The sequence below is a fragment of the Eublepharis macularius genome, chromosome 5 (assembly GCF_028583425.1).
Source record: "Eublepharis macularius isolate TG4126 chromosome 5, MPM_Emac_v1.0, whole genome shotgun sequence".
Lineage (NCBI taxonomy): Eukaryota > Metazoa > Chordata > Lepidosauria > Squamata > Eublepharidae > Eublepharis > Eublepharis macularius.
In genome coordinates this window covers 133,940,147-133,950,740 of record NC_072794.1, presented here as the reverse complement: position 1 = coordinate 133,950,740, position 10,594 = coordinate 133,940,147, and the positions used below count along the sequence as shown (strand labels likewise).

General features: G+C 42.0%; 1 protein-coding gene across 2 annotated transcripts in view; it reads right to left on the bottom strand.

The window, feature by feature from the left end:
- Nucleotides 1–1,385: 1,385 nt before the first annotated feature.
- Nucleotides 1,386–10,594, bottom strand: part of ZNF341 (zinc finger protein 341) — a 28,622-nt gene continuing 19,413 nt past the window's right edge. For both annotated transcript variants that reach the window (XM_054980585.1, XM_054980586.1), the window contains exons 9-15: nt 10,341–10,534; nt 8,552–8,760; nt 7,407–7,503; nt 7,048–7,180; nt 4,719–4,830; nt 3,638–3,708; nt 1,386–2,391 (exon numbers count right to left, since the gene is read on the bottom strand). In XM_054980585.1, coding sequence (XP_054836560.1) covers nt 1,874–2,391; nt 3,638–3,708; nt 4,719–4,830; nt 7,048–7,180; nt 7,407–7,503; nt 8,552–8,760; nt 10,341–10,534 — 1,334 coding nt within the window. In that variant the 3' untranslated portion in view covers nt 1,386–1,873. The remainder of the gene's footprint in view (nt 2,392–3,637; nt 3,709–4,718; nt 4,831–7,047; nt 7,181–7,406; nt 7,504–8,551; nt 8,761–10,340; nt 10,535–10,594) is intronic.

Sequence of the window (10,594 nt, the reverse complement as noted above, 5' to 3'; positions counted from 1 at the left end):
AGTCATTTGCAGGGGACTTAGCACCTGGATGGGGCCTGTCCTCTCTGTAATGAGCCATCCCCCATGGCCAGTTACTCTACCCTTCCCCCATTTGGAAAGGTAAGGCTTGTAACTTGGAGAGAGTGGTAGGGAAGAGAGAAGGTACCTGTTCATGCACGCAAATACATACCCATTTAACAAGTGTTCCCTTGAGCCTAAGGTTGCAGACCTGGAGAATCAGAGGGGAATGGAGGTACGTAGACAAGACATTTAGGGACCTGCCAAAGGAATCCTGCTTCCTAGTGAGAGTCCCTAGGAGACTGTCAGTCTGAAGAGGGGGAACGATCACTTAGACAGGAGCCATTCCTGAGATAACGAACTGATATTCTCTCAAAAAGGAGTGTCCCTATGGGAGGCTTGTGGTAGCAAAGATGTAATTATTAAGACTGCAGAGGGATGGTCTGGAACAAGAGTTTGAACCATATGTGACCTTCCCTGACTTGGAAAAGGCTGTACACATCTCTTACTGTCTAGAGAGGCTAGTAGATGTTGTGGGGGAGGAGTCAGAAGTCAGTGTATATCAGCGCAAACAATGTTGGGAAATGTAGTTTGTGGTCTTGGAAGAAAAACATTGGGCTGTTGGGTAGGATGTTGAAGACAAGGCCCTCCAAGATACAACTTTTGGAAATGCTGCTCATTCCCTATACATGGCAAGCTAGACCGATGAGCATTAGCAATCTCAATGTGTGGGTGACGTGGTGGCACCAGGAAGGAGGGTTTAGATTTATTAGGCATCAAGGACAGTTTGGGACAAGATGACCGTACGTAGAAAAGAGACTGGGCTCCAGCAGAGAGACAATGAAACCAGACAACTGGTGCTTAATATCAAAATGGCACCTGAGAAGCTTTTGAACTGGGGAGCTAGAGGTTTAGGATGACTCTTCCTTAAGGGATGATAGTTTAACTGGTCCAAGTAATCTACATGGGGATGGGATACAACTTGACAGTGAGAGTGTGTCAAGAAATGATAACCCCATTAAAGATACCTAAGTGGTGGAGGACAGCGGGGATAACATGTAATCTACAAATGGATTGTTCTTCATATTATTTAGTATTCATCCTCTGTTCTTGGGATCTGTCTTGGCCTCTCTTCCCATCCAGGCATCCACTGCCTACACATTTCCCATACTCTTCCAAATATGTACTCAGACACAGATTATCTTTCATGTGAGGCTGTTGAGGTCTGTCTACAAATCCTAGTGATTTCACTGAGGGGAAGCTGGTGTTTAAATTGCACCATTACAATTCTATGCAACAATTTCCCCTTTTGATATACATTAGAAAGGGAGAGACATAGGATATGTCTATGAGAATATTTATGAATGATGTTCCCAAAAGATCACATAACGAATTCGCTTCCAGTAGGAAGGACTGTAGAAGAACGACTGTCCAAAGAGAAGGCAATACAAATTTTAGAATGAAACCACAAATGAGATGCAGTACAACATTTTTTAAAAAAATTCCTCTGGTCTGGGAGATATTTGCAAATTATGCCAGTGATTTGGATTGTTGTTCCACCAGGAACCACTGAGCACCCTACCAGTGTAACATGTGGAGAATACAGACATACCTTTCATTGCCTGCTGCTTGTTAATCACTTTATCACACTAATTCATGTGGGAAAAGGGAAAAAAATGGAGGTGACTCTAAATGTCCTCGTCTTCCTTGCAAACACCTTCTGTAAGAATGCTCATCACTGCAGCCATTTGACACCTCCCCCCCCCTACAATGCAATGGCGATCCCCTGAAGCAGGACATCTCTGTCAAAGAACACAGGAACTCCTCTCTCCTCCACCGCCCCAATTAAATGAACACAAGACATAGAATTCCTCAGTTAGTCAGTAGCCTGAATATAAACAGGGACTGCCAGCATGGCGCATGAACTCTCCGCACCAGGCTGTAACTCAGCCAGGGCAAGATTGGATGGCATGTCATCGTGCTGGTTGGGACTGCCAAGATCTGAATCTGCTGATGGTGCCGTTCTGCCAACCACAATGGACAGGACTGTGTCAGATTCTGGGAAGTGTTCTTTATTGGGGCCACCTTTTTGAGGGGTCTCTCCGCCTGTACCGTCTTTCAGTTCTGTCAAGGCCAACTGAGCAGAAAGGGAAAGTCCCACTTTCCGCCCACGAGTCCCCCACTTCTTCTGGGATTTCCTGATTGGGAGGTCTTTGTCCTTGGGTAAACTTAGCCGACACTTATGGTCCTTCATGTACTTCTGGCGTGTAAAGCCTTTACTGCAGGTAGGGCAGCGGTACTTGTAGTTGCCAGTGTGGGAGCGTTGATGTTCCACCATATGGGCTCGCCGGCTGAAGGCCTTGTTACAATATTGGCACTTGTGGATCTTCATCCCTAAACAAGAACATAGCGCACAGCTTCATTATAAAGGGCTCACTGACATGGTTATGGAGTCCATTGTTATAATTCTGAAGGAAGGGACTAGTTTCTTAAGCTACAGCTTAGCAACCAAGACAAAACTATCGTATGAATTCCTTTTCAAGGGCAGTAAAACAAAAGGATTAATAAGCAATGCAAATATAACAACTGTCATTTAATAGATACACAAATTGTTCATAAGTAATAAAACAATCCCATGAAAAGTCATAAAGGACCAAACACAAAGGGTGTTAACTTTGCTTAGGATGATGGTACTGCTAGTGTATTCTTGGCAGAACTGCAGTCTGAAGCAGAGACTTCACATACATAGCCATTATTTTCCATCATCTCTACACAACTGTCTTCCACTCAGTCTTTAGGACACATGAAAAGATTTGCATAGAAAGCCATGAAACTTGACTACTTTGAATCATTCCTAGAAAAGGAACAAATGTTGCAGAAAGAGGAAAGAGGCATGATTGACTAGGCTTTTGCTGCCTTTGGCTTCTGTGGATTAATTTTTTTGAGCAATTCAACGTAGTAACCAGGGCTCATTTCGAGGGGGAACGCGCAGGAACACAGTTCCGGCAGTTCCCCCAAGAGGTCACATGTCAGGTGGCTCCACCCACCTGACTCTCGGCCATTTTGGGCCCGTTTCAGCCTGGATTGGGCCCGAAACAGCCTGGATTGGGCCTCTGAAGGGTGGTGGATCACTCTCCCGCTCATCAGCAGCCCGATCCTGACCATTTTGGGCCCCTTTTCAGCCATTTTCAGTCCCTTTTTGCCATTTTGGGCCCAATTTCGGCCCTGAATGGCCAGGATTGGGTCCAAAACAGCCAGAATAGGTGATGTCAGGGGGTGTGGCATATTCAGATCAGTTATATTAATGACACACTTCCAGTGATGACAAGAGGCGTAGCATATGCTGAGTTGTGCTAATGAGTTATGCTAATGAGTTCCTTCAGCTCTTTTTCTACAAAATGACCCCTGGTAGTAACTATGGGCTATTCAGGTGGCCTCTTCAGTCTCAACAAGCATACAGACTAAGATTACTCTTAATCACAGCTCAAAAGAGAAATAATAAATCCTAACGGTTTGATCTATATACTGCTCTCCCACTTTGTTGCAGTTGAGAAACAAAACCAAGAGAATTAAGGGTCTCTTGTAGTTCAATAATAGCGGTTCATTCCCAGCATAGAGCCAAAGCCACAAACTCGTTTACCTGAATGGGAGAGAATGTGAGCTTTCAACTTATCTGGCCGGTTGAACTCTTTATTGCAGCCGGTATGATTTCTGCAATGACAACACCAAAAAAAAACCCCATCAGATGTAGAATGATGACAATGGCAGAACGCTACAGGTCTCAAGATGTAGTTCCCTTTCTTAATAGCAAGCAGGTGATTGATGGGAGCATCTCCTGCTTTAAAGGGAAGGATAGTTCTTGAGGGCCTTCTGGCTTCCTTATCATGGTAGAAACAAAATGAAAATAAGACAGCGGCGCAGATGCCATTTGAGTGCCAATGGAAAGTTTGTTTTTCCATCTGCAGAGCTTTTTCAAAAACTGCCCTCTTGAAAAATTGATTCAAAAAGCGAGCCAAAAGGAAACACAAGTTTATACAATTAAATGTTTGGAATGGACACCAGACCGAACTCTCCCAGCAAAGAAAGCCTATCTTTCATCCTGTCAATCTATAGCACGATGTGCATCAAGCAAAATACAGCTGCACCGCTGAGTAAACAGCCTGGCTGGCACAACAAATAACTCAAGCAAACAAGAAAAACTATGTACAATATAGGGAGATAAAAAGAAACCTCCTTGCTGGATGCTAAAGTAGTAGCTGAAAGACAGCAAGAACGGAAGCCAGGAAGGTGCCAAATGAAGTGAACTGAGGAGAATAGTGGGAAAAGCACATGTCTATGATGAAGGACCCGATCCAAAAATCTCTTTAGAACTGCAAGTCATTAGAGCGACAGCCATTATCATCTGCAGAGCCCTTTCATTCGGACAATGTTCCTTAATGAGCAATACGACTACCTTATCATTCAAAAGCAGTAACTGGCACAAAGGCAAGTGTCGAAAAGCCAACCAAGTCTAGAAGGCCATTCCTGGTCTCCTGTCTCTGCTTGTTTCAAAAGCTGCAACTTTTTTGGTGTCGCACAAAAAAATAAATTTGAAGTAGGCAGAAATAATATACTCCAATGGCTCTAATGTTAGCCTATCGTTCAGTGGACTGAGAGGAACCTCGCTTCCCATGCTCGGCTGCTGTGCCATGCTCGGCTGCTGTGGGCCATGTGGTACTTACGAGAAGGGGCATTTGTATTTCTTAAAAGGTTCGTGGATCAGCATGTGCCGTTTGAGTTTATCTTTCCTATTGAAGGCTGAGTCACATACTGAGCATTTAAAAGGCTTTTCACCTGTGCAGGAAAAAGACATGAATACAGCAAAGGAGTTACAGGCTGAATTTAGTTTCAAAACTGACGAATATTCTAATACAGGAACTACTTTCCTTTACCTAAACTTCAGTAGATTATGCAGTTCCCCCAAATCTCATCTCCTTCAATTCACCCCAATACTAGAGACTTATATACCCAGTAAGGAGAGAAACTTGCATGCACATATACAAGTTTCTAGACGAATTTGTGTTAAAACCGATGTCTTTCAGCAGGTGATTGATTGCAGCAAAAGAAACTGCAAAGCCTCTTTTACTCCCATCCCTATGGCTGTCTAGGATTTAGTTTGTTTGGGCAGGCATAATGCAGAAGTGAAGAATCTCTGCCTTCAGCTACCACCTTATTGATAGAAAGTATATTCCAAAACCCTTAAAAATCAATAGGACATTTTGCAGATATGGACTATAACATTAAGTATGTAGATATATGAGATCATATTCCAAAAGATCCGAATTTACTTCTGTGCTCCCCAAGGCAAGAGTTTCCAACAAAGACTGAAGTCTGGTCTACATATGTAGAAGAATGAGGTGGTAGAATGGGCTGCATGTCTTCACTGCAGGTAGGAAAAACTCATTTTTAATGCTCCTCCTTGCATAAACTCCTGAAAAATAAAAATTAGCACACCAAAGAGAAAGGTTTCACCCTAGCTCTTCATGTGCAGTGCTAATTTTCCACTTACTGTTAATTGTTAACATAGGGGAAATTCAAAAAATGTAACCCCCTCACCTGCAGTCTGAAGTGGTACAGTCCATTCTCTCACCTCAAGCCCTCTGCCACCTCATTACTGCCTCCTCCCACTGCATGTGGAGACCAGGCCTCAGAGGACACAACGTTCCATTATCATACAAGAGGATTCTCAGAACAAGGCTATGAGGTGAGGTATGAAGATGATTCTCTAGAGGCAGAAGAAAACCAGATGAAATCATGCTTCTTCCCCAGCCATAACGACAGCCATTTTCCTATGCCCTCAACAGGGCTTTATTGTGTGCAACACATAAACTTCATGTTTCCCATATGAACTTTCTTGTCATCTGACATCATACGAAGAAGCCTTTCTCCATGTCTCCCATTCTTCAAAATTTTGACACACACAACAGGGAGGCCTATGTCTATGGAATCACCTCATGAGGGATGCTGTCATCCTTGAATGGTACCAACCTTGTTGTCTTATAGGCACAAGGTTGTTATTGTTCAAGTCACTGATGGATTGCTTTACACACACCATCTAGGGCTTTTTCATTTTCTAGCTTTTCTTCTACTGTTTGTGACAAATTGTGCTGCAGTTTTAAATGCCATATTTATTTATTTAAATTAAATGCCATATTTATTTAAATGCCATATTTAAATGTTATGGTTGAGTTAATATTATTGTATTTTTATTGACAGGTTTCTTTTTTTTTTTTTAGTGAAAGTATCCCTGAGTAAGCATTAGAGCAGAAAGGAGGCATACACTTAAATAAATAAATGCACAAGTGGCTGGCTATATTCCAATCAACCAAAACAGATAGGACCACCAAAATGGATGCAACTGCCCCAGCGGTTAACTAAAATCCAACATCTACACAAAACATCTATGGAAATGAAGCTACACAATAACAACTTGGCTCAGGATGCAAGCCACAGGATTGGCCAGCGGTATCTCAAAGTGTAATCCTAAACAAAGTTACACTTTTCTAAATTTAGTTAAAACAGTGGGATTAAAAGTGTGTAAATCTTTTTAGGACAGCACTGTTAATGGCAGAGCACCTGCTTTATATTCAGAATGTCCCACCTCTAATCCCTGATTAAATCATCTCTGGTAGCAGTTTTTGGAAACATATTTTCTACCTGAGGCATTGAAGAACCCTGTCAGACTAGACAATCAAGCTAGATGGACCATGGTCTGATATAAGGCAGCTTCATATTTATTTTAAGGAAAGGGACCATGACTCTGTTACTAAAGCACCTGCTTTGCCCAAGTTCAGTCCTGGCATCTCCGGTTAAAAGATCTCAAGACCGTTCTCTGCCTTAGACCCTGAAGAACCACTGTCAGTCTATAGACAATCCCCAGCCAGATGAGCCCATGGTCTGAGACAGTGTAAGACAGCTTCATATGCACTACCATTAAAGATGGCAATAGTAGGTCTTTAAGAACGTGAAGGTGCTCCATTCGCTGGAAAGGTGCTTTGCGCAAACACCTACCTGAATGAATGTGAGCATGTAGCTTGAGGTAGTGTTCACGGCGGAAGAATTTCTTGCAGATCTGACACTTGAACTTGCCCCCACCCCCATGTGTAGGGAGGTGCCGCCGCAAGTACCTCTCACAGGGGAATACCTGCGGGGGGGAAGACAAGAAGCAGTTAAAAAAGAATCACTAAGGTGGGTCTTTCCCCAGGCAAAGGTGGCACATTTTTCTCAAGGCAGTTCTCCATAACAAAGCTGCATAACTCCTATCTCATATAGACAAACAAACAAACAAATAAGACTAGCTATAGAAAAGAATGGGAGATGAAAACCACCCACTGCCCTCAAATGTTGACTCAATCGGACCATCTTTGTACCTTCTGACAATGTGGGCACGGGAAGTTATGTGTTGCTGTCTGTAAGTGATGCTCCAGGGCTTCTGGGGTGGAATATTTATTTACACACTTGACACATCTGAAGCAGGAGGGAAAAAAGCATTATTCATTTGACTGAGACTTAGGGGTAGCTGTACACAATTTTGTATTATCATCACTTCTGTGAAGAATGTTTGCAGAAAGGAAAAGCAGACATATCCATGACAGCCAGTCTGTTGTGGAGGATAGAGAGTTGGGCTTGGACATGCTAGACTGGAATTCAGTTCTCTGCTTGGCAATGTAACGGTTCACCAGTCACTAAGCTTCAGTGTAACCTCCTTAAGTGGTCTGTTATGAGGATAAAATTGGGGGAGGGGGAAAATATGTATGCCACTTTCTGGGAGGGAAGTTTCTGGGAGGGAAGTTGAGATTTAAATACAATAAATAAATAATCTCTTTCCTCCAAATGTTCAGGTCCAAGCTCTTTTTCAAATTGGCTGACTAAAGTGCATTTCTTTTACAAACAAAGAAAATACAAAAAGTGGATTGTGACTAAAGGGGCCAAGGGAGGGAAAGTGGAACCCCCCAGATTTGTCACTGATACCATAGACCCCCTACACATACAAGTACATCTGATTGTGTTTCATAATTAGCCTAGAACCCTTTACAATCTGAAGCCTAAATTTTATCATCAGTTTGGTGTAGTGGTTATGAGCAGCAGGATTCTAATTTAAGAGAACCAGGTTTGATTCCCCACTCCTCCTCTTGAAGCCAGCTGAGTAACCTTGGGTCAGTCACAGCTTCTCAGAGCTCTCTCAGCGCCACCCACCTCACAGGGTGATTGTTGTGAGGATAATAATAACACACTTCGTAAACAATTCTGAATGGGCATTATATAAATCGAATGTTATTGTTATTATAAATGTTCATCAGTCTGTGATCAAACAGACTAATATCTAGCTACCTAAACTGTTCAATCAAAAATAGTTTGTAAGGAGGATGAACAAAAAACAAATAGTACCAGTTGTTTGCCTAAATGCATTGTAAACATGAGCCTTGATGGACATAATAAACCCAGAACTTGAAATCACATGGCATTGCTCTCTCCAAACAAAGAGCAGAAACTGCTGATCCCATTGCTGTCATACTTGTATACGGCCATGTCCTTCTTGGGACTGTGTTGAGGCAGCAAGTTGTGGGAATACTGGTGAACGCCTAGTTCATACAGGGAGGGGAAGTCCTTGCTGCAGAGATGGCAGCGGTAGCTCAGCTCTTCCTGGTGATTCTTGATATGTTCTAGGAAAGAGTCCAGCTTCTGGAATGTCTGTGCACAACTTTTCACAACACATTTGTAAACCTGAATGTGAAAGTGAACAGAAGAAACTGGTCATTCCAAAATGGTGCAGCAAAAGAATCACTATTGTTTAGAAGGAAATAAAGTATTACAATAAAACAAAAGCTCCTGTCAGTTCCAGTTACATAGCTTCCTGTTCAGTTGCTCCCTTCAAGATATGGAACTGCTTTCCTTAGGAACAGCATTGGGCACCATCCATACAGGCCTTCCAGAATACGTTAAAGACATTTTTACTTGAGAAGGCTTTTGAATGAAAGTGGAAGCTGTTATTATAATAACAACAACAACAACAACATTCAATTTATATACTGCCCTTTAGGACAACTTAATGCCCACTCAGAGCGGTTTACAAAGTATGTCATCATTATCCCCACAACAAAACACTCTGTGAGGTGGGTGGGGCTGAGAGAGCTCTGAGAGAGCTGTGACTGACCCAAGGTCACCCAATTGGCTTCAAGTGGAGGAGTGAGGAATCAGACCCGGTCTTCCAGATTAGAGTCCTACGCTCTTAACCATTACACCAAATTGAGGTGATTTGGTTATGTTTTATGATATTTTAATAGCTTTATTGTTTGCATTGGATCATTTTAAAGTGTTTGAAGTAGGCAGAGAGGCAACATAAAATGAATTAACTGAGGGGAATAATGGACCAGTCATTCCTGATGTAACGATACAGAGAATCATCTGCCCTCAACAGAGTCCACATATTTTAATACTGGATTGTTTCAATATTTATCATTTTAATTGTTATTTTTATTATTTTTGTAACCCACGAGTACGACTCTGGAAGGCCAGCATATACATTTTTCTAAATAAATAATAAATGTTGTGTGTCTGCATAAGTCATCACTTTAGATATTCTTCTGTCCATTCAAAGACAATCACAGAACAGTGGCTCATACAGACAGGGATGGGCTCCTTGTGGGCTGATAATTCTTACTCTTACACACTGTAAAATAAACCTGTTTAGGTGTACAAAGTGAAGCATACCTCCAAGTTTTGCTCAGAGAAAAAGTGTGCCTCATCTATCAGGTGTTTTGGAAACTGGATTAGAACTTGTGGGGTTTGGTTTGGCTATGCTGTTCCTGTCCAGAACCTTAGGGAACAGTCAGCATGTTTACTTTACCAATGAATGAAGCACGTTCTACAACGTAACAGTCCATCTACAGCAGGACCCACACCTAAGTAATAAGTTAGGCACACATAGTGTCTCAGGTTTTATCTCTTGACATTGCCTGTTAAAAGATGCTAGAGAGTTGCTGGAGGTCAAGGAAGACAGTACTGGCTAGTCTTATCATTGGTCTGGTTAAGTATATATTCCCTATACTATGTTGTAAGAAATTAAAATCCTAAACCAAAGTAGCCTAGATTTTGCAGCAAAGAAAAGCTGGATTTTATGACCCTCTTCAATTATATGCATACACATTATACACATATATCAGTTTGTCATGTTTAATTTATTCTACTTCTATTAAGTAGAATAATTAATTAATATAATTAATAATTTAATTCTTCTACTTCTATTAAGTTATGAAGGGACATGAACAGCTAAGCAGGACAAGAGGGGCTGACGTGGCACCCACCTGCTCGTGTTTGTGCTGAGTCATGTGTGATTTCAGCTGGAAGTAAGTACTGAATTTGTTGGGGCAGAACTGGCACTGATATGAACTGTCAATCAAGACTACTTGTTTGGCTTCCAGCTTGCTGGCTTCACTCTCTTCTGCAGGAGGCATGGCCTGAGGCTGGGGTGGACTGTTTCTAGCCACTGGGTTTAAGCCTGGAGGAAAAGAAATGTTAGAATATCAGTTTTGAAAAAGATTCCCAGACAGAGTTTTTA